At 40.9% G+C, this 22,570-nt stretch overlaps 1 protein-coding gene across 5 annotated transcripts in view; it reads left to right on the top strand.

Moving 5' to 3' along the window:
* The window catches only part of PARP15 (poly(ADP-ribose) polymerase family member 15), a 56,215-nt gene extending 42,880 nt beyond the window's left edge, over positions 1-13,335 (top strand). For all 5 annotated transcript variants that reach the window (XM_077993816.1, XM_077993815.1, XM_015129999.3 and 2 more), the window contains 4 exons: positions 2,207-2,410; positions 7,446-7,579; positions 10,378-10,552; positions 11,177-13,335. In XM_077993816.1, the coding sequence (XP_077849942.1) occupies positions 2,207-2,410; positions 7,446-7,579; positions 10,378-10,552; positions 11,177-11,466 (803 nt within the window). In that variant the 3' untranslated portion in view covers positions 11,467-13,335. The remainder of the gene's footprint in view (positions 1-2,206; positions 2,411-7,445; positions 7,580-10,377; positions 10,553-11,176) is intronic.
* Positions 13,336-22,570: the final 9,235 nt, after the last annotated feature.

The following is a 22,570-nucleotide window of genomic DNA, read 5'->3' as shown; positions in this document are numbered from 1 at the left end:
TATTTCTCCCCACTTTGACGTCTCATACTTCCCCTTGCACTGGGTGATGTTGGGGTGGCTATAAACATTTACACGATATAGCTAAGGAAAGTTGCCTTAGGAATACAATTTTCAGCATTTTAAAAGATATACTTTGTTGTGATTTCTTTTCTGATTCTAAATATTCACTGTTATACATAATTACATACTTATTCTTTTTCTGAGATATATAAATTTCAAAACCTGGATCCATCCTAAACTCTGTGTCCCCATTTTGTAGATGAGGAACTTGAGGTAGGTTCAACCTAGCAACAGAGCTAGGTTCAAAGCCATGCCGCCTGGTCCCAAATCCTGCACAATTTTTACCATTACATTTTTTTTGTTTTGTTTTTTGTTTGCTTGCTTGTTCGCTTTTTACTATTACATGTTTTTTTTTTTTTACCATTATATTCTTACCTACTGTATTCTTAGCTACCATATTCTTATCTCTGTTACCTATTACCTTCTATTATTACCCCCAATTTCTAGCTGAGCAAACTGAAGTATACAGATGCTATAGGTTGAGTGTGTCTCTCCAAAATTCATATGTTGAAGTCCTAACCCTGGTACCTCAGATTTAGAGGTAGGGTTTTTTTTGTTTGTTTTTTGTTTTTTATTTGTTTGTTTATTGTTGTTTTTTGAGACAGAGTCTCGCTCTGTCACCCAGGCTGGAGTTCAGGGGCACTATCTTGGCTCACTGCAACCTCCACCTCCCCAGTTCAAGTGATTCTCCTACCTCAGCCTCCTGAGTATCTGGGATTACAGGTGCCCGCCACCATGCCCAGCTAATTTTTGTATTTTTAGTAGCGACAGAATTTCACCATATTGGCAAGTCCGGTCTCGAATTCCTGACCTGAATTGATCTACTGGCCTTGGCCTCCCAAAGTGCTGGGATTACAGGCGTGAGCACCTAGTCTGGAGATAGGGTCTTTAAAGAGCTAATTAAGTTAAAATGAGGCCATTAAGGTGGACCCTAAACCAATATGACTAATGTCCTTATAAGAAGAGGACATTAGGATACTGCCAGGTATGGAAGGAAGAACATGTGAAGACACAGAGAAAAGACAGCCATCTACAGGTCAACCTTGCTGATACCTTGGCCTCAGTCTTCTAGCCTCCAGGATTATGAGAACATCAGTTTCTGTTGCTTAAGCCACCAGTCCATGGCTTTTTATACCGCAGCCCTAGCTAACTTCAAGAGGGATCAAATGACTTACTGAAGATCAGACAGCTAGTAAGTAGTGGAGCCAGGACATAAACTCAGCTCTTCTGCATCCAGATCACATGTTCTTATTTCTGCACTGCCAATGCCCATCAGCAAAAGATCACCAGGAACACACACTATGGGGAGCTCTGCAGCATCTCAGTAGGAGAGTGTTAGAAAACGTAATGGATTTGGGCTTGTTTTAGGTGATTTTGTGGCAGTCTCAAGTAAGTGGGGCTTTTCTCTGGATCAGAGACTTTGAGGAAACAGACATAATTCTATGATTGTCTTATCTAGAAGGAAGGAGGATGCACTCTGGCTAAATGTATGATTGGTAATGCAGCAGCTGTCACTCTTTTTTTATTTTTATTTTTGAGACGGAGTCTTGTTCTGTCGCCCAGGCTGGAATGCAGTGGCACAATCTTGGCTCACTGCAAGCTCCGCCTCCTGGGTTTACACCATTCTCCTGCCTCAGCCTCCCCAGTAGTTGGGACTACAGGCGCCCGCCACCACACCTGGCTAATTTTTTGTATTTTTAGTAGAGACGGGGTTTCACCATGTTAGCCAGGATGGTTTCAATCTCCTGACCTTGTGATCCGCCCACCTCAGCCTCCCAAAGTGCTGGGATTACAGATGTGAGCCACCACGGCTGGCCTAGCAGCTGTCACTCTTATTAGTCAAGATGGGAGATGTTTGGCCATCTCTGTGATTTGGACAGGGTTCATGTTTTTGTCTATGATAAAACATAATTATGGAGTAGTCTTGTTTTTGTGTTAATTCATCATGGTCAGAGTGGTTACATGGATGATATACTATGAAATTGTTTGTATTCAGCTAAAGAACATCAACTAGCTGTGAGTGTCAGATCAGTTCCTGGCTGTCAGGGGTTTTCCTGTTTCTCAGCACTGAGAACTGCATGTGCCACATTTCATCATATTACCAACATCAGCTGAAATTTCTTCTTTGTCATTAAATTTTTTTCAGGAAATGCCGGAAAAAATCCAACCACAGTTGCTGATAACATAATCGATGCTATTGTAGACTTCTCATTGCAGCGTTCCACCCCATCATTAAAAACCGTTAAAGTTGTCATCTTTCAACCTAAGCTGCTAAAGGTATTCTACGACAGCATGAAAAGAGACCTCTCCGCATCACCGAACTTTCAATCCACATTCTCCATGACTACATGTAAGATGTTTACTTTTTAAAAATCACCTAGCTGGCTCTGATAATCACTTAGAAAATGTTTAGGTGTGAATGTACACTGAGTTTATAGTTTTCTATTTGTTTTAGGACTTTTCAGATAAGTTTTTATGACCCATGGGAAAAGTACAAAAATTAGAGAACACAACCTCCTGTCAACTGATTATTTTCCTGAGAGACAAAATCATGCCTGGGAAATAGGAATGGCAAATAAACAGGAAGAGAATGGAAGTGAGGAAGCAGAAAGAGGGAGGAAGCTTTGCAAATTCTAGCCAATGGTCTAGCCAATATTCATTGATTGGTTGGTATTGACCCTCATTGCCTCTTGGAGCTGTGAACTAGCTGATTAATATTGGTCTGCTAATCATCCACCTATAGACATGTTAGCCTGGAATAAAATCAGATGTAAGAAGGGAGTGGCTAGGGTCAGCTGGTTGTACTACATCACAAGCAGCCAGACAGTTCCCAGATACCCAGTTGCTACTCTGTAAGGTGTGTTTATACTTTAAGTATTTGTACCAACCTCTTCCTCTGATTTTGTTTTCCCCTATTTTGTGGCATTTGTACTGCTATTAAAATAACTAGGACTGCAGCCTCCTCTTGAAATCACTATTTTCACCCATTTGGAGCACTCACCCTTAAAGCGCTGTGGGTTTTGCTAGTGATAAGGCACATGTGCCATCAGCAGCCTCCCTAAACTGAGAATTATTATCTGCTGCTGTCAGGAGGAATGTCAGTTCTCTCTACATTTATTTCCTGACAAGTATTCTCCTCAGCATGCTACAACACACAATACATGTAGGACACACACAATAAAAACATGAAAATAATAGTTGGATCTGTAAAGGTTCTTGCAGTAGCAAATAACAGAAAATCCAACTTACACTGGCTTAAGCAAAAAGCAGAATTCAATAACTCATGTTATTATAAAACCCACACCTTCCTGGCTTCAGGTACAGTTTGGTCCAGGTGCTCATATAATAATATCATCTAGACCCTGAATTTCTTCATCTCTCATTCTCTTCTCAGCTGTGTTGTCTTTTTCCTTGGGCTTCATATGGTGAAAGATGGCTGCTAGCAGCTTTAGGTCCACATCCTTTCACAGTCAGTTTCAAGAGGAAAGAGTATATCCAGTGGAGATATACACTTATCCAGGAACATGATGCCAGGGAACAGAGGTCTTTTAAGCGCTGAGAGTCTTTCTGATTGGACCATTTTAGGTTATCGTTGCAGGCAGGGAACCAGAATTACACTGATTGGCCAAACCAGAGTCATACTCCACACTTCAGCTAGACGGGGTCACCATTCGAAGCAATGGGGGAATAGCTGTTCCCCAGAGGAAATTCAGAAAGCTTTTACCAGAAGATGAGAAAAGGATACTGGGCATTTAAAAATAGTATGTACCTACTACAGTATCTAGGGATATATAAACTAACACTTCTTCCCTTTGGTCCTTGTAGATGAAAATTTTTATTTAAATTTAAGAACAGTAAATAAGTCCTTATCAGTAAAGTAAAAGATAAAGTTTAACTGGTTCATCACTCTTTGCTTTCATCAAGATTTTAAACAGACTTACAAATTTAAAAAACAAAACAGTGAAGTTGAAGAGAGAAGCAAACAAAAAACTGACTAAAATGAGCAGACAACTGACCCTCTGAGACAGCAAGGTTGTCAATGCAGTGAAAGACTGATTTCAACCTGAACTTCTGGCACCCGAGGCAAAAACAAACCACAATAAAACTGCATTACGTCATCTTTGTTGTTAGAGAAAAGGAATAATACAGATGAAATATCAGATAAAAGGAAGTTTGTTGGCTCAGATAAACTGGAATTTTAGTAAGGATTTAACATATAGCCCTTTTTCAAAAAGAACTTAAAGAGGATAGCTTTGAGATTCATTTGTACAGATGATACACAATTACTTTTCAAATGTATGTTAAAGCTATTTATTGAGTCCAGAGGTTATTTATTGAGCACCAACTGTATATCAGATATTAGAAATATAGATTTGGGAAGTCACGTGAGTAGGTGGGATTGAAGCCCTTAAGTGTCTTTGGCTTATCCATGAGAATAAACAGTGAGGAGAGGAAGACTGGGGGCAGAGCCAGGGATCTGGTTTGTTTGTTCGTTTGTTTTTGAGACTGAATCTCACTATGTTGCCCAGGCTGGAGTGCAGTGGTATAATCTTGGCTCACTGCAACCTCTGCCTCCCAGGTTCAAGCAATTCTCTTGCCTCAGCCTCCTGAGTAGCTAGGATTACAGGCATTTTAGTAGAGATGGGGTTTCACCATGTTGGCCAGGCTGGTCTCGAACTACCAATCTCAAGTGATCCACCTGTCGGCCTCCCAATGTGCTGACATTACAGGCATGAGCCAACGTGCTCGGTTGGGATCTTGGTTTTTAATCCCATCCCCACAGCTGAGGGCATTTATCCTGAACCACCAGGAATTCGAAAGTAGAACTTATCTTTTAAAACAGTGGTCCCCAAACTTTTTGGCCCCAGGAACCAGTTTCACGTAAGACAAGTTTTCCACGGACTGGATTATGAAGGGGGATGGTTTCAGGATGATCCAAGTGCGTTACATTTATTGTCCACTTTATTTTTATTATTATTATATTGTAATGTATGATGAAATAATTATAAAACTTACCACAATGTAGAATCAGTGGGAGCCCTGAGCTTGTTTTCCTACAACTGGACAGTCCCATCTGGGGGTGATGGGAGACAGTGACAGATCATCAGGCATTAGATTCTCACTAGGAGTGCACAATCTAGATCCCTTGCATGCACAGTTCACAACAGGGTTTGAGCTCCTATGAGAATCTAATGCTGCCACTGATCTGACAGAAGACGGCGGTAATGTGAATGACAGGGAGCAGCTATAAACACAGATGAAACTTTGCTCTCTTGCCTGCGGCTCACCTCCTGCGTGCAGCCTGCTTCCTAACAGGTTACAGACCAGTGCTAATCTGTGGCCTGGGATTTGGGGACCCCTGTTTTAAAAAACACTAATCTTTTCAAAGAGCTGTATGGGAAGAGGGCTCAGGAAAATCCTAGCACATGGAAACACTTTTAAAAGGGTAGTTACCATGATATTTCTGTGAAGCCCTGGGCTGCAAGTCAACAGTGCTCCTTACTTTGGTAATGACCTTCCATGTGATGCTGGGTGAGTATTCCTGGGACTCTGTTTTCTCTTCTCTAAATTGTCTAGCCAAAGTCATCTTTTGTACATAGAAGACAGAGTAGGTTGGTGTGGCTTAAGGGTATGATTTAAATGTTTTTCCTCCAAGAAAATACCTTTGGCTTTATGCTTTATTCCCTGTTAATATACAAATACCAGCTGGGCACTGTGGCTCATGCCTGTAATCCCAACACTTCAGAAGGCCAAGGCAGGAGGATTGCTTCAGCCCAGGAGTGGGACCAGCCTGGGCAACATGGCAGAACCTCATCTCTACAAAAAAAAAAAAAAAATAGCGAGGCATGTGCCTGTAGTCGCACCTACTAGAGAGGCTGAGGCAGGAGGATTGCCTGAGCCTAGGAGGTCAAGGCTGCAGTGATCCATGATTGTGCCACTGCACTTAAGACTGGATAACAGTGAGACTCTATCTCAAAATAATAATAATAATTAAAATAATATGCAAATACCTCTGGGATGTAAAAAAATCAAGCTTAATTGGTTTTTAAGAATAATAACCCTATGTTTACAAAGGACTTGGCATTCCCTAAAGCACTTTCAGACTCCTTACTATATTTTAACTTTGCAACAATCCTGTGAGGTGGTAGATAGAGCTCATGGGATCCATCTTACAATTCCCATTACACAGATGAGAAAATAAAAACTCACCCAGAAGTGGTGTTATATGTGTTCAATGTCATACGGCTGGTCACAGGCTGAGGCTGATCTGGTCTTCTGATTCCAAGTCCTGATAGCTTCCTGCTCTCCAACCTCAGGGCATGAAAGGAATAGAGAGCCCCCAAAAAACCTTCACCTCCTTACTTCCCAGGTTTGCCTGCTGTATTCGGGGGAAAGGAAGCAGCAGATCCAAAAGGACTGTAAGGCCTTGGGTTAGAAATGATTAGGCAGAAAGATCCTGAAGGAGATGGACAGTGGGGGAAAGGAAGGAATGTAGCTTTCAGAAACCACACACCTTATTGGTGGGAAACTGCCAGAACGACTTTAAAAATAGAGTTTGAAAAGAGCTTACTGATTAGGGTTAGATGCCTCCCTGTGTCACAAGAAGTTACCCCAGATGGACTTGCTCAACAGGAAGACAGTGCCCTGGATCCCTCTCTCAGGCTGGGTATATCTTTCACTAAAAAGGAGTAAATTGTGGCTTTGTTTGTAAGGAAGAAATCCTTTGGTTTTTACCTATGGTGGTGTGTCTCTAATGCAGGGTGTCCATGTTCACACTAGTCCTGCTATCTTAGCAAGTTGATGTCTAGCCTTGGTGTTTTAGAAGTTCCAGGAAACCATTGAAAAGCAAAGGAAACCCGGGCATGATCACCTTATGGGAAAGCATTCTCTTAGCACATCTGCTATTTTCTTTACATGCTGCTTTCTCTGCTTGGTGTATAAGATGGGGTACAGAACAATGTACTTTAAATATCTTTAGCAGGGTAATCATTTTAAAAACAATAGAAGAGAACTACATTAAATAATACTGATAAAAGCAAAAGCACCTAGAAATTAACATTCATGTTTACATATTAGTTTCTTACAAAATTAATTCCATAGAACTCTCTGGGAAAATTACAATTTCAAGCTACAGTGGATCTAAGTTTATCTAAATATTTTAGCTAGAGCATTAATGAATATATTGTGTGTCATATTGATGTCAGACCATTCACTTCATCTGGGTTTACTCAACTGAGGATAATAGAAGAAGCAACTGTGAAACGTGTAACTTCTAGTTTAAAGACCAGGTTTGGATGACGAGAGACAAGAGCATAGGAGGTGCCCTGATTTTCAGAGGTCTTTGGAAATGAATGTTGTATTTTGACCAAATGCTGACTTTCCAGATAATCTTCCTGAACACTGGACTGACATGAATCATCAGCTGTTTCGCATGGTCCAGCTAGACCCAGGACAACCAGAATATAATACCATAAAGGACAAGTTCACCCAAACTTCTTCTTCCTACACAATAGAGAAGGTAATACTGTGTTAAAATTTACTGTTTAAAAATGTTGATGAATTAACATAAAAGCTATCTCTTTTTAAATGACACCTTTCCTTCCTTTGTACCTTACTATGTTTATTTTAACTGGAATTAGACTTACTCAAGCTCCACAGAGTTCAAATCTCACGGTTTACTCATTAGCAGTAATGAAGGAGATTCCAAGTCACATGTGTATGTTAGGATGCTTTCAGCTGCAAGTCACAAACCAACTCACTCAAACTGATTAAACAAGGAGAACTGTGTCGGAAATTAATGGAAAGTCCCGAAGTAGGATGGGCTTTGGAGAAGTCTGATCCAGCGGCTTGATGGTGTCCTGGATCCAGTTGCTCCAGCTTTGCTGTCCTCAGTGTCAGCTTTGTGTTAAGGCTGGACTCTCTTTGTGGTTGTTGGGTGGCTGCTGGCAGCAATTAGAGGATCTCTGCTTTCTCATTCACAACCCATAGAAGACAACTCTGTCCTGTCCTTTCCTGCAGTTACTGGACAAGAATCCCAACCACTGCAACTATCTCCATGTCTAGGGAATACCCTGTTCTGGTTGGCTTGGGCCTGAGCTATCAAATGCCATCAATGTGTGATCCATATTGAAATCCTGATTAGTTTAACTCAATTAGACGCCATCCTAGAACTATAAGTAGGGCCAATCCCACTCAAACCAGAAGTTGCTGATGAGGTAGAATGTATGTTTAGAAGATTACCACAATGTCCACTATGCTGCGTAAAAACATTAGTCAGTAAACTATAGGAGGTCATTATCATACCATGTGTATCAGAACAGGGTGTGGCATCCTAGTAATTTAAAATCTTGTTGGCGCTTCCATAGAACTGTGTACTTACCTCTTGGAGCACTTATAAAGTGGTACTTTGTATCTATGCACTTACATTACAGCACTTATAAGGTACTTTGATAACTTTCACATGCCTGGCTCCCTGACTAGACAGTGAGCTGCTTAAGGTAGGAGTTGCATCTTGTTCATTTCTTCATTCTCAGTACCTAGGAAGCTGTCTAGCGCATAGTAGGACACAATATGTATTGAGTAAACTTGATTGAATGAATGAGCTTAATTCCTGAGAAAGGGGAACCAGGAGATAGAGACATCCTACAGAAAGGACAGAATTTAAAGGAGGAGATGCCTCGTCGTGTTAAAAGCTGTTGGAAGTATAGTCCTAGACCTCTGAATCCATGGGTTCTGCATCCATGATTTCAACCAACCTCGGATGGAAAGTGTGGTGAGGCCTATGATGGTTGAGTGTACGGAATGTGTACAGACTTTTTCTTTTTTTTTTTTTCAGACTTTTTCTTCTTGTCATTATTCCCTAAGCAATGTAACAACTATTTACATAGCATTTGTTAATACATTGTATGAAGCAATATAAGAAATCTAGAGATGACTAAAAGTATATGGAAGGATTGTGTAGATTATATATTAATACAAATACAGTACTATGTCATTTTATATCAGGGACTTGAGCATCCTCAGATTTTGGTATCTGCAGCGGTCCTGGAACCAATCCTTCATGGAGATTGAAGGATGACTGTACAAGATGTGCAAGAACCTCATTTCAATTGTGTTTACTCAGTATCTGCAACTTTCTTGGCTCATACTTCTTTTGAAAACCCCCAACTTTGGATTAATTCCATAACCTACCTTCTCTCCTGCTGCTCCTAGATGAAATCCTTACTAATTCATGATCCCCAGCCTCAGCTGGACCCTCCAGGCTGCCTGGAATCCTTCATGGCTTCCTCCAGTCACCCCCTCACACATTCCCCATTGCAAACCTTCATTTCTCTCCCGGAGGCCTCCGCTACTTTCAGCAGAACATCTTTCCTACCTTTTATGGCTTGGATTCTCCTCAACAGCTGCCCAGGTACCCACTCCATTCTTCTTGAACCTCTCTTCTTCCTCTGTTTCCAGAACATCATCCTTTCAGATTTCCTCCTCCTTTCCCAGACACAGGTTATCTGGAGCCCGTTCTTATAACTTCATAGCTCCAGGTGTGTTCTCCTGACCATCCCTTATCACTCTGTGGGGTAGTGGTTAGTTTTCTTGCCTTGCCCCTGCCCCTGTGCCATTAGACTGACTGTTTCATGAAGGCAGAGATCCAACACAAGCTTGATTCATAGAGATGTTCAGTAGGTGATGGCTGAATGGATGTTAATTCCGTTTCCTAGGAGGAAGGAGAGCCAGTAGAGAGTGATATTTTGAAAAGAAGTGAAAGAAGAACAGAGTTTTAAGGAGGGGATGGTTCATGGTTTGAAATGCTATTCAGAGGTCTAGAAAAAAATAGTCATAAGATTAGGCAGTTATAAGGTGATTTGTGACCATAATTGGAGCATTAACAGAAAGAACTGTTATGAGGAGAAGCCACATGGAATGAGTTGGAAGATGAGAAGGAGTTAAGGACATGGCTATTGAATAACTACACATTTTTGAGTAGGTGTTTGAATGTCAGTGAATCTCCAGGAATTCCAGGGAATATATATTGGTAATCATTTTGATATAAACTATAAATTATGTTATTTAAAATATATACTAACAAGCACTATTACAAAGCATAGATACTAATAGATACTTTTAGCCCATCTTTCTCTAAAGGCAGAAAACTGCCTACTCTCTGAATGTGCTGTCTACTTGTATTCTCTTCTCCTTTTCCTTCACCAACTCCTCTTTCTCTTCCTTCTTTTTCATATTGCTTGTTTTAAATCCACAACAAGTGCAATACACTGAGCCCCAAGGTCATTTCTGAAATATTTTGTCTTTTGTCACTTGCAGATTGAGAGGATACAGAATGCATTTCTCTGGCAGAGCTACCAGGTAAAGAAAAGGCAAATGGATATCAAGAATGACGATACGAATAATGAGAGACTCCTCTTCCATGGGACAGATGCAGACTCAGTGACATATGTCAATCAGCATGGCTTTAATCGAAGTTATGCTGGGAAGAATGGTAAGAAAGCGAGTAATCTGGCTGATCAGAACGAGGCAAACGATAGTTTCAGACTTTTCATACCCAAGCAGTGTGGAACCATGGTTGGCAGCCATATTATCACTGTCAGAATAGAGCTCGCTGTGTTTCACTATAAAGGAGACTGGCAACCTTCTGAGGGAAGATTGAGCAAATTTTAGAAATGAAGAAAAGTAACTTTAATGTGCAGGTTTTTTTGGGGGGGAGGCTTTTTTTTCTTTTTAGACAGTCTCATTCTGTCACCCAAACTGGAGTGCAGTGGCAAGATCATGGCTCACTGCAGCCTTGATCTCTTGAGCTCAAATGATGCCCCCACCTCAGTCCCCTGAGTAGCTGGGATTACAGGCATACACCACTATGCCTGGCTAATAATTTTGTTTTATTTTTGTAGAGAAGGGATCTCATAATGTTAGCCAGGCTGGTCTCGAACTCCTGGCCTTAAGCAATCCTCCTGTCTCAGCCTCCTAAAGTGTTGGGATTACAGGCATGAGCCAACACACCTGGCTAGAACTGCATTTAGAAAACAATTTGTTGTCAGATTGGGCATGGTTCTACATATTGTGTAATTTTATACTCTTAGGAAGGTTTTTGTCTTTCTCTTTCCAGCTGTATTCTATGGAAAAGGAACCTATTTTGCTGTGGATGCCAGTTATTCTGCCAACGACACCTACTCCAAGCCGGACAGCAATGGGAGAAAGCACATGTACGTTGTGCGAGTACTTACTGGAGTCTTCACAAAGGGACATGCAGGATTAGTTACCCCTCCACCCAAGAATCCTCACAATCCCACAGATCTCTTTGACTCGGTGACAGACAATACACAATCTCCAAAGCTATTTGTGATATTCTTTGATAATCAGGCTTACCCAGAATATCTCATAACTTTCAGGCGTTAAAAATATTTTTATCATCAAAGAGATTATTTAAATCATCTGTGAGAACAACATGCAATCTTCGTCTTTGCTTTTGGCCTGTTTAAGCAGACAAAAGTTTCCCTTTCAGGTGCTAAAATGCTGAAAATTACCTTTTTAAAATGCTCTATTGCTGCAATTTGTAGCATACCTTTTTTTCTCAGCAAATTGATGGGTGGAAGCTAAGAAATGTATGGTAAATGTCACAGTTAGAGCTACAGCTATTCACAGACACCAAATCTGTAGGAGAATAAAAAGCACATTATTCTTTTTCCATCAGAAAAAAAAAAAACAAGATACATCACCTTAAAGCCCAGATGACACTGTTCTACTTGGAACATATTAAGACATCGAATGGTGGCGGGTTAAACTGTACTACTTAAGTGGAGAGGCTACTGTTATGCATCTGTAACAGCTGGGGATTTTGCCTTATTAAGAAAAACCTGTCGATAGTTCAGCTGAAATGACTGGATCACAGAATATTAACTCTGTTATGGAACAAATCATAACAGATTTTACCCGTTTACATTTCAGGTAAAAATGTGTAAAAATATTATCCCCAATTTTAGTGACTTAATCCCACACAGTCTTTGTTGGTGCGGAGTTCAGGTATGGCCTACCTGGTCATTCTGCTAGGGTCTCTCTGAAGTTACAGACAAGATGTCAGGGGATGTGGTCGTTTGAAGGCTTGTTGGGCTGGAGGTCTGTTTCCAAGGTGAATCACTCACAGGTATTGGCAGTCCTCAGTTCCTCTCCTCACGGGCCTCTCCACAGGCTGCTTGAGTGTCCTCATGACACAAGAGCTGGCTTACTCCAGAGTGAGCAACTCAAGAGAGAGCAAGGCAGAAGCTACCAAGTCTTTATGATTGAAGTCATACACCATCTTTTCCGCAATATCCTATTGATTATTTGGATCATCTTGTTCAACCTGGGAGGGAATTGCACAAGAACATGAATACATATTGGCAAGGATCACTGGGGGCCAGCTTGGAAGCTGTGTGAATGAGCAAATGAATGCACAGATAGAATGTTAGCAGCCAAAATGATGCTAGAGGTCACCTACCCCACTGTCCTCTTGTCTTTCTCCCCCAACCCTCCCCTGCTCCCAGGCAAGAAGCCCTCTAGCCTCTGCTTGATCACTTTCAGCACTCAACATCTTGAGGGAACCTATTCCACTGTGGGACAGTGTTAATTAGTGGAAAACTCTTTTTTTCAAAAGTTGAAATCAGTTCCTCTATGTCTATTACCTGCTGATCACTGTCCAGACTTCTGGAGGACACAGAACAAGTTTTATTCCTCTTACCGATGGTAGCCTTTCAGATCCATCCCTTCCCTCCAGTATATTAGAGTGATGTAAATTCTTAAAATGCCTAGCAGTTTATTTATCCTGAAGCATCACTTTTGAAAAGTTACAGACATTTAAGAAGTATTTACATTATCATAAATAAATTACATGTGCATTTAAAGAGGACAGAAGAGTATAAAGAAAAATATCTCACCAAACTCATTCATAATTCCAGCACTAAGGGAAAACCACTGCCAGTTTCTCATGTTCTCCCTTCCAGTTTCTTCTCTGTCCAAATTCAACAAAGTCAAAATCACATTTTGTTCAGTCACGAATCATATGATATTATTTCTACCATTTTTCATTTAACATTACAAGTTGTTCTCCTGTGTTGTTATTTTTTCTGTACACATAATTTTAATGGCAGAGTTATTCTGCTTTATATCTTTTCCCTATTTTTATATATATAGAATTATAAAATTTTAAAAAATGTAATCATCATTTATAGTTTAATAATCAGTTTTATTTTGCAGTGTATCATTTTCCTCATGTCATTATTTTACATATTATTTTTAATGGTTGCATAGTATTTCATTGCCTGTTTCTACCTACATGTCGTGTCAAAATAAGGTACCTATATTTCTTGATAAATATGAGGTTAGAATATGAGATGCAAAGATCCTAATCTACCTTCAACAAGACAGTCAAAATGCTCTGTTGCTGCAATTTGTAACATACCTGAAGGAAATATAGTCCCAGAGAACAAAGTAAGGTTAAGTAATGCAATTACTGCCTGGGACTTGTCTCTCAATACCATTGCAGAATTCTCGTGAGCCATGTTAGAACAAGAAAGGACTCCTAGCCTGGGCAAATAGGGAGACCCTATCTCTACAAAAATACAAAAAAAATTAGCCCAGCATGGTGGCACATGCCTGTGGTCCCAGCTACTCAGGAGGCTGAGGTGGGAGGATTGCTTGGACCCAGGAGGTCAAGGCTGCAGTGAGCTATAATCCTGCCACTGCACTCCAGCCTGGGTCACAGAGCAAAACCCTATCTCAAAAAAAAAAAACAAAAAACAAAAAAACCCTTTTACTTAGGTTAGGTGGACTCTTATTTACAATGTCCACTGCTGACTTGTTGCCTCCTCCAATATTGTTACTCAGGGATGTTGTTCCCCAGTTTATTTTGCTGTACCCTTATGTCAGGAGTAAGACACAGAAGTCTGGAGTACAGTATACCCATGGTATTAAAGTTGTGATGCTTTCTTGAAGAACAATGAACTAATCAATAATTATAGTTGTTTAGAAATTCTACCTTCCGTCAGTCTAAAGCTAAATTGTATCTTTCCATCCTTTAAGTCCATCTCCTTCCCACTTGGCTTGATTTTTCCTCTCTATATGACTAGAATGGTCTCTACTTCTATCCTAAGAACTAACTGTTATCTAGCTTAGTATCAAAATTAGAAGTCTTGTCAAACTGCTAATTACTGAAGAAATCCATCTCTGTTCTCTGTATCTTCAGAGTTCAGGTAAATGGTACCTGATCGATCCAAGACCAGAGACCGTGAGCTCTAATTCCGGACTGGCAGCCTTCTTTCACAGAAGCCTTTATGGTCTCAAATATCTTCTCTTATTGCTTTTCTTACCATTCTTCTCCTTCTTGTTCCTTTTTTTTTTTTTTTAAATTCTTTCTCTCACTTGTGGAAAAAAAGGACACATACTCTGCTTGGATGAATCAGGAAATATTTTCATTTTTTTCTGCACCAATATTAGATAGCCACTCAAATTCCACATAGTATATATGGTAATGTATTAATTGAACACAAGGTTTACAAATTCATTTACAGTGTGGCGGGTTATCACAGGGCTGGTGAGATCTTTCATACCTAGTATGATCAAATTCAATTTCTTCTGAGTACTTGACTAGAACAAATACAGTTTCTTTTAGTAAACAAGCTTTATAGTAAATATGTTTTACAAGCTTAATTGATTAAATTATTCCATATCCTAGCTTTGGTCTTCACCACATTAGTAAACATAGGAAGGGAATCTTACAACTAAATTCAGAGTATGAATAACTTAAAAGACCTTTGGCCCATTTCTCTTTGTTTACACTATTTTTGTGGTAACTAGGATATAAATATTCTCAATCTTCTTTTCTTTATTTCACTGAGAAGGGCATTTTCTACACAGTATTTAATTCCCCTAAGTCTCTTGTTCCTAAAATTATCACTCTATAACTAAGACCTATCAGAGGAGTGATTGTGGCTTCCACAAAATCCAACCACCTCTTCAATCTGAGCCTTTCTTTTCATGTGCTTAATGTATTCTTGTCTCTTCACTCCTAGACCGCTCAACTCTCAACACCTTTTTCACATTCAATTTACTCAATTAGTACAATGCAAGATCAACCCTCCACCTAAACAGAAAAAAAATAATGAAAATGCTTCTCTTTAGGTCTTTGTAGTTTATGGTGCTAGATGGAGCTCTTTTTTTCATATTAACTCCACTAAAATTCCAATTAAAGTGCCCAAGATAAGGGAAGTACCAATACAAAAAGAACAACATAAAATTAACAAATCTGGGATCAACAACAAAAATAAATTCAGTGTAAATACGGGATGGGGGGATAAAAACAAGAACCCAGAAAGTAAAAGTAGGAGTATTGGAATCTAGAACATATAATGATAAACATCATAGAGCAATAACTCACTTCTATTGTTTTTTGTTTTGTTTTTTGTTTTGAGATGGAGTCTCACTCTGTTGCCCAAGCTGGAGTGCAATGGTGCCATCTTGGCTCACTGCAACCTCCACCTCCCGGGTTCTAGTGATCCTCTTGCCTCAGCCTCCCAAGTAGCTGGGATTACAGGTGTTCACCACCACGCCTGGCTAATTTTTTTATTTTTAGCAGACTCAGGGTTTCACCATGGTGGCCAGTCTGGTCTTGAACTCCTGACCTCAGGTGATCTGCCCGCCTCAGCCTCTCAAAGTGCTGGGATTGCAGGTGTGAGCCACCACATCTGGCCAAATGTTCTATTGTTAACAGAAGTTTGTTTGCTCTTTTTTTTTTTTTTTTTTTTTTTTGAGACAAAGTCTCTGTTGCCCAGGCTGTAGTATAGCGGTATGATCTTGGCTCACTGCAACCTCTGTCTCCCAAGTTCAAGTGATTTTTGTGCCTCAGCCTTCCAACTAGCTGGGACTACAGGCATGTGCCACCACACCTGGCTAATTTTTATATTATTAGTAGAGACGGGGTTTTGCCACATTTTTCAGGCTGGTCTCGAACTCCTGATCTCAGGTGATCTGCCCGCCTTGGCCTCCCAAAGTGCTAGGATTACAGGCTTGAGCCACTGTGCCAGGCCTTGTTTTTTTCTTTTGAAACAGGGTCTCACTTTGTCACCCACACCAGAGTGCAGTGGTGCACTCATGGCTTACTGCAGCCTTGATTTCACAGGCTCAAGTGATCCTCCCATCTTAGCCTTAAGCAATCCTCCCATCTCAGCCTCCCAAGTAGCTAGGATCACAGGCACGTGCCACCACACTGGAATAATTTTTTTTTTCAGTAGAGAAAAGATCTTGCTATGTTGCCCAGAGTAGTGTCAAACTCCTTGGCTCCAGTGATCCTTCCACTTGGCCTCCCAAAGTGCTGGGATTACAGACATGAGCCACCGCACCCAGCCAACAGAGCATTTTAATATATACAGTATCTCACTTGTCTCTGTAGCAGTCCTCTGAGGAAGGGCCCCTTTGATGGAGGATGCTGATCCTCAAAGGGATCAGCTGAACATGCCTCTCTCATTCAGCTAGTTAAGTGGCAGTGCTGGGACTGGGTGTCAAATCTCTGAGAAAGATCAGAGTTGTTGATAGACTCCACATTGCATGAATGAAAGCAGAAAACAGTATACTGACTTAAAAAATGGTAAACCAACAAATAAAATGAAAAATGGCTGGGCACAGTGGCTCACGCCTGTAATGCCAGCACTTTGGGAGGCTGAGGCGGGTGGATCACAAGGTCAGGAGTTTGAGACCAGCCTGGCCAACATGGTAAAACCCTGTCTCTCCTAAAAGTACAAAAACTAGCCAGGAATGGTGGTGCGTGCCTATAATCCCAGCTACTCGTGAGTCTGAGGCAGGAGAATTACTTGAACCTGGGAAGCAGAGGCTGCAGTGAGCTGAGATTGCGCCACTGCACTCCAGCCTGGGCGACAGAGCAATACTCCGTCTCAAAAAAAAAAGAAAAAAAAATCACAACAAAAAACTGAAAAATGAAAGAGCACTAAATAGTCCTATCACAAGAAGTCAAGAAGGCTTAATTAACTCAGAAAACAGGGTATGCAAATTCAAAGTCCTAATCAAAGGCGTTTCTGAGTAAACACAACCAAAAGGCAGCTTGAAAAACCACAAGTCAAGAATATGCAAGAAAATTTCCTGGAATTGAAAAAAGAATATAGCTTTGGGGGAAAAAGGACACTTCATTCAATTAAGGGAGATTACATAATAATCACATGCATTAGAATAACTTTCATCTTGTTACCTTAGATTATTCACCAGGAGCCCCCAAGTTTTAAAATATACTTAAAAATAATTTATTTTTTCTTCGAGACGGTCTCAATCTGTTGCCCAGGCTGGTGTGCAAGTGGTATGATCACAATCTCGGCTTACTGCAACCTCCAACTCTTGGGTTCAAGCAATTCTCCTGTTTCAGCCTCCTGAGTAGCTGGGATTACAGGCACTGGCTAATTTTTGTATTTTTAGTAGAGACAGGGACCAGGCTGGTCTCAAACTCCTGACTGCAAGTGATCCACCTGCCTTGGCCTCCTAAAGTGCTGGGATTACAGGCATGAGTCACTGTGCCTGGCCTAAAGTAAGTTTTGTTTGTTTCTTTGTTGGTTTGTTTTTTGAGACGGAGTCTCACTCTGTCACCCAGGCTGGAGTGCAGAGGTGCTATCCTGCTCACTGCAACCTTGCCTCCTGGGTTCAAGGGATTCTCCTTCCTCCTAGCTGGGATTACATGGTCCCACCACCACACCCAGCAAATTTTTTTATTTTTATTTTTAGTAGAAATAGGGTTTCACCATGTTGGCCAGGCTGGTCTTGAACTCCTGACCTCAAGTGATCCGCCTGCCTCGGCCTCCTAAAGTGCTGGGATTACAGGCGTGAGCCACTAAGCCCTGCCAGTAAGCTTTTAACTAAAGTTAAGTGATGTATGCTTTAGCTGCAAACTAAATGGTTTCCTTGTGTGTCTACCTGCAAAGGAAAAGTACTCCAGGGTGAGTCAAGGGAGAATGCTTTTCTCAGGGATATCTCTTAGTAATTGAGACAAGATACTCAGGCATGTGTTTCTGTTGGATTGACCCTTTTTACTCTCTTTTCCCAGTTCTTTTTTCTCCCTCTCTCATACAAGGGAAGTGGGGCAGTAAGAAGGAACTGGAGATGGGAAGAGCATGGAGCTGGCTCTTCCCCGGAGAAGCCTTCTCACTTTGAAAGGCTCATGGGGGCCGGCCGTGGTGGCTCACACCTGTAATCCCAGCACTTTGGGAGGCCGAGGTCAGTGGATCATTTGAGGTCAGGAGTTGGAGACCAGCCTGGCCAACATGGTGAAACCCTGCCTCTCAGCTACTTGGGAGGCTGAGGCAGGAGAATCGCTTGAACCTAGGAGGTGGAGGCTGCAGTGAGCCAAGATCAGCACCACTGCACTCCAGCATGGATGACAGGGCAAGACTCTGTCGAAGGAAGGAAGGAAGGAAGGAAGGAAGGAAGGAAGGAAGGAAGGAAGGAAGGAAGGAAGGCAGGCAGGCAGGCTGGCTAATGGGGCCAGGGTGAGATCCAGGGGAAAGGAGGCTTGGGGTGTGAGACTTGGCCATTTGGGCTCTTGGTTTCAGGGAAAAACACTCTCTTCTTTGGATTCATCTTTTCACCATGTTGACCCTTCCTACATCATATGAAGACCTAGAGAACAAACTAGGCACGCAAGGGGCCTGCGGTTCAGGAAGCCACACAACCAAGAAACAGAACGGAGGACAACCCATTTGCTGAGATTGTTATTTGCTGCCAGACAATCCAGGGATTTGGGGGTCATCATTGTCTTTCCATAGGTAATAAATATTAATCCAATGAACTAACAAAAGAGGTTGGTGTGCAAAGCAGATCAAGAGACAGTGTATTAATCTGCTAGGGCTGCCATAGTGAAACATCTCAGACTGCATGGCTTAAACAAGAGAAATCTATTTTTCTCATAGTTCTGAAGGCTGGAAGTGCAAGATCAAAATGTCATCAGGGTTTGGTTCTCCTGAGACTTCTCTCCTTAGCTTGCAGATGACCCTTCTTACTGTGTCCTCATGTGGCCTTTCCTCGGTGCTCACATTCCTGGTGTCTCTCCGTTTCCTTCTAAGGATACTTGTTCTATCAAATTAGGCCCCACCTTTGTGCCCACATTTAACCTTAAGTACCTTTTCAAAGGTTCTATCTCCACATACAGTTACATTGAAGGTTAGGTCTTCAATATACGAATTTTGGGGTAACGCAATTCAGTCCCTAACAGATTAAAAATTCAAGAGATTAAGTACAGACAAAATTTAGAAATTAAAAAAAGAGAAGGAAAGAAAATTCATTTCAGAATATCAAGAGTTGGCACCATGTAGACCTGGCTTAGCATTAGCAAACTTGGAGGGGTCAGTCCTGACCTTAGAACTAATATAATGTGCTAACTGGGTAAACTTGGGCAAGCCACTTACACTCAGCCTCAATTCCTCATATTTAAATTGAAATAATAGACCAGGAGAGCTGGCTCATGCCTGCAATTCCAGCACTTTCGGAGGTCGAGGCAGGAGGATCACTTGAGGTCAAGAGTTCAAGACCAGCCTGGCCAACATGGTGAAACTCCGTCTCTACTAACAATACAAAAATTAGCCGGGTGTGGTGGCACGTGCCTGTAGTCCCAGCTACTCGGGAGGCTAAGGCAGGAGAATCGCTTGAACCCAGGAAATGGAGGTTGCACTGAACCAAGATCATGCCACTGCACTCCAGTCTGGGCAACAGAGCAAGACTCTGTTTCAAAATAAATAAATAAATAAATTCAAATAATAACTTCCAGGGCTAAAGATTACACCAAAATGATAATGAAAAAAACATATTATTATTTTAAACTAAAAATTTGGAAGGGAAGTCATGAATCGCACAAATCATAGAGACAACCATAAATACGTTTGATTGCATTAATATTTTAAAAATTGAGGTTCAGGATTAAGATGCATCTAACTTTGCTTTCTCTAACCTAGGAAAACCACATTAATGGGATTTTAAAGGACACATATACCCTCCAGAACAGGGAGACAGAAGAGGAGATGTAGCTATGACATATTAGAAGCTAAAGGCAGATGGATCTGTGATAATGACTGCAGACTTACAACAGCTCAACCCTAAGTTGGCAAGTGGAGGGAAAGCTGAGAAACCACTCGATTTACCTTTAAAAGTCTCAGAACTGAGAACAAGAGTGTCTCTCTGGAGCTAAGAGTAAAGCAGCAAAGCTAGGCAGGTACTAAAATAAGAAAGACAGGATGAGAGCCATTGAAGAAATAGTTACATCCCTAGATCTCTCTGCCCCTTCCTTGCCCAGAATAACTGCCTTTCTCCTACTCCAGGAGAAATCTGGAGGCTATTCCCTATAAAAAGTAAAATGAAGGGTCTCTGAGCAGGATATCAGGCACAGACAAGGCGTTGGGTACTATACCAAAAATAGGGGAATCAGAAGCCAAAAGCATACTAAATACTTAATCCTGAAATGACGGCCCTCCCCAAACTGCCTTCCACCATTTGGCTCCCAGAACAGCAGCAGCCGGAAGTTTACTCACCAAGCAAGAGATTGAAAATTTCTATACACGTGGAAATTTTACCTAAAGAGACTGATGTTAGAAATTCATCAACACACAGGCCACCAAATCCTGTAGAGTGAAACTCAAAGATGATGAGCCCCACTCACTAGCTCAGAATTCTCACTACTTTTTTCAACTCTTGTGAAACAGACAACCAAGATTTAACAGACGTTGCAGGAAAATCTCTAACTCAGAATATAAAGCTACTTTTAAAAAAAAACAAAAACTATAATCAGAAAGAAAATGCCATAAAAAGGGAACATTTAGGAAACAAGTAAGAGGCCTTAGACATAATAACAGAAATGAAAAAAAAAAAAGTATTGGAAGATAAAGTTGCAGAACTCTCAGAAAGTAGAGTGAAAAAGCAATGAAATGGAAAATAGAAAACAAAATATAAAATTAGAGGACCAGGCCAAGTGGTCCAACATCAGAAAGAGAGATCAGAAAACAGAGAGAAAAACAAAAATTAAATAAATAATTCAAGAAAACACCTCCAAACTAAAGAACACAAGTTTTCAGATTAAAAGTTTGTAGCTAGTGCTCAGCACAACGGAAAAAAAAAAAATGCAGACCAACCCCAAAGTATACCGTGGGGAAATTTCAGAAACACAAAGGAAAAACTTCTAGAGCGAAGAAAAGAGAACAGGTTATCTACAGAGGATCAATAATCAGAATGGTTTCAGATTTCTTAGCACCAACACGAAGCTTAAAGACAACAAAGCAATGCTTTCAAAATTCCAGCAGAGGCCAGGCACTGTGGCTCACAGCTGTAATCTCAGCACTTTGGGAGGCTGAGGCAGGAGCATCACTTGATTCCAGCCCAGGAGTTTGACACCAGCCTGGGCAACAGAGTGAGACCTTATGTCTACAAAGATTTTTAAAATTAGCCAGGTGTGGTGGTGCATGCCTGTAGTCCCCGCTACTGGGAAGGCTGATGCAGGATTGGGGGTCGCTTGAGCCTGGGAGGTCAAGGCTGCATTGATGGTGCCACGGCACTCCAGCCTGGGCAACAGAGTAAGACCCTGTCTCAAAAATAAAAAAAAAAATCCAACAGGAAGATATTTCTAACTACAACGATGGCAAGAGCCTTTTGATAACTGTAGACTGCAATGCAAAAGAAAACACAAGTCTGTCCAAATAAGAGAAATCCTCCCATATTTAAATATGTGTTCGGATGTGCATAGAATATCTCTAGAAGGATATACTAGAAGCTAGTAACTGTGTTCCCTCTAGACAGAACTGGGTGCTATGGAAAAAAGGTGTAAAGGAGACTTAATTGTTACTGCTTACCTTTTTGTTTCCTTTAAATTTTATACTATGTGCATATATCACCTATTTGAAAAATAAATAAAATAAAATACATTTTATTTTAAGAGCTACATTGAGATATCCCTCTTTTTAACCTATTAGATTTGCAAAGATCAGTTCTGTAACACACTGTGCCAGTGAAGGCGCAGGGAAGTGGGGCTCACTTGGTGGGAGGTAATGGGCTCAATTTCTATAGAGGGCAATTTGGCAATAACTATCAACATTACAAGTGCACATATCCTTGACCCAGCAATTCCATTGCTAGGAATTTGTCATACAGATAAAAGTGAGGAATTATTATTTGTACAAGGTTATTTATTGTAGCATCATAGCTTTTTTTTTTTTTTTTTTTTTTTTTTTTGCGTTGTTTTCCTTGCAAGAAAGGAAACTAAAAGGCTAGATGGAATAGGAGGGAGGTTTTTGTTTGTTTGTTTTTGAGACAGAGTCTCACTCTGTTGCCCAGGCTGGAGTGTGGTGGCACAATCTCAGCTCACTGCAACCTCCTCCTCCCAGGTTCAAGTGATTCTTGTGCCTCAGCCTCCTGAGTAGCTGGGATTACAAGCACCTGCCACCACACCTGGTTAATATTTATATTTTTATTAGAGATAGGATTACACCATGTTGGC

Source organism: Macaca mulatta, chromosome 2 (assembly GCF_049350105.2).
Source record: "Macaca mulatta isolate MMU2019108-1 chromosome 2, T2T-MMU8v2.0, whole genome shotgun sequence".
Taxonomy (NCBI): Eukaryota; Metazoa; Chordata; class Mammalia; order Primates; family Cercopithecidae; genus Macaca; species Macaca mulatta.
This window is presented reverse-complemented; position numbering and strand designations above follow the sequence as displayed.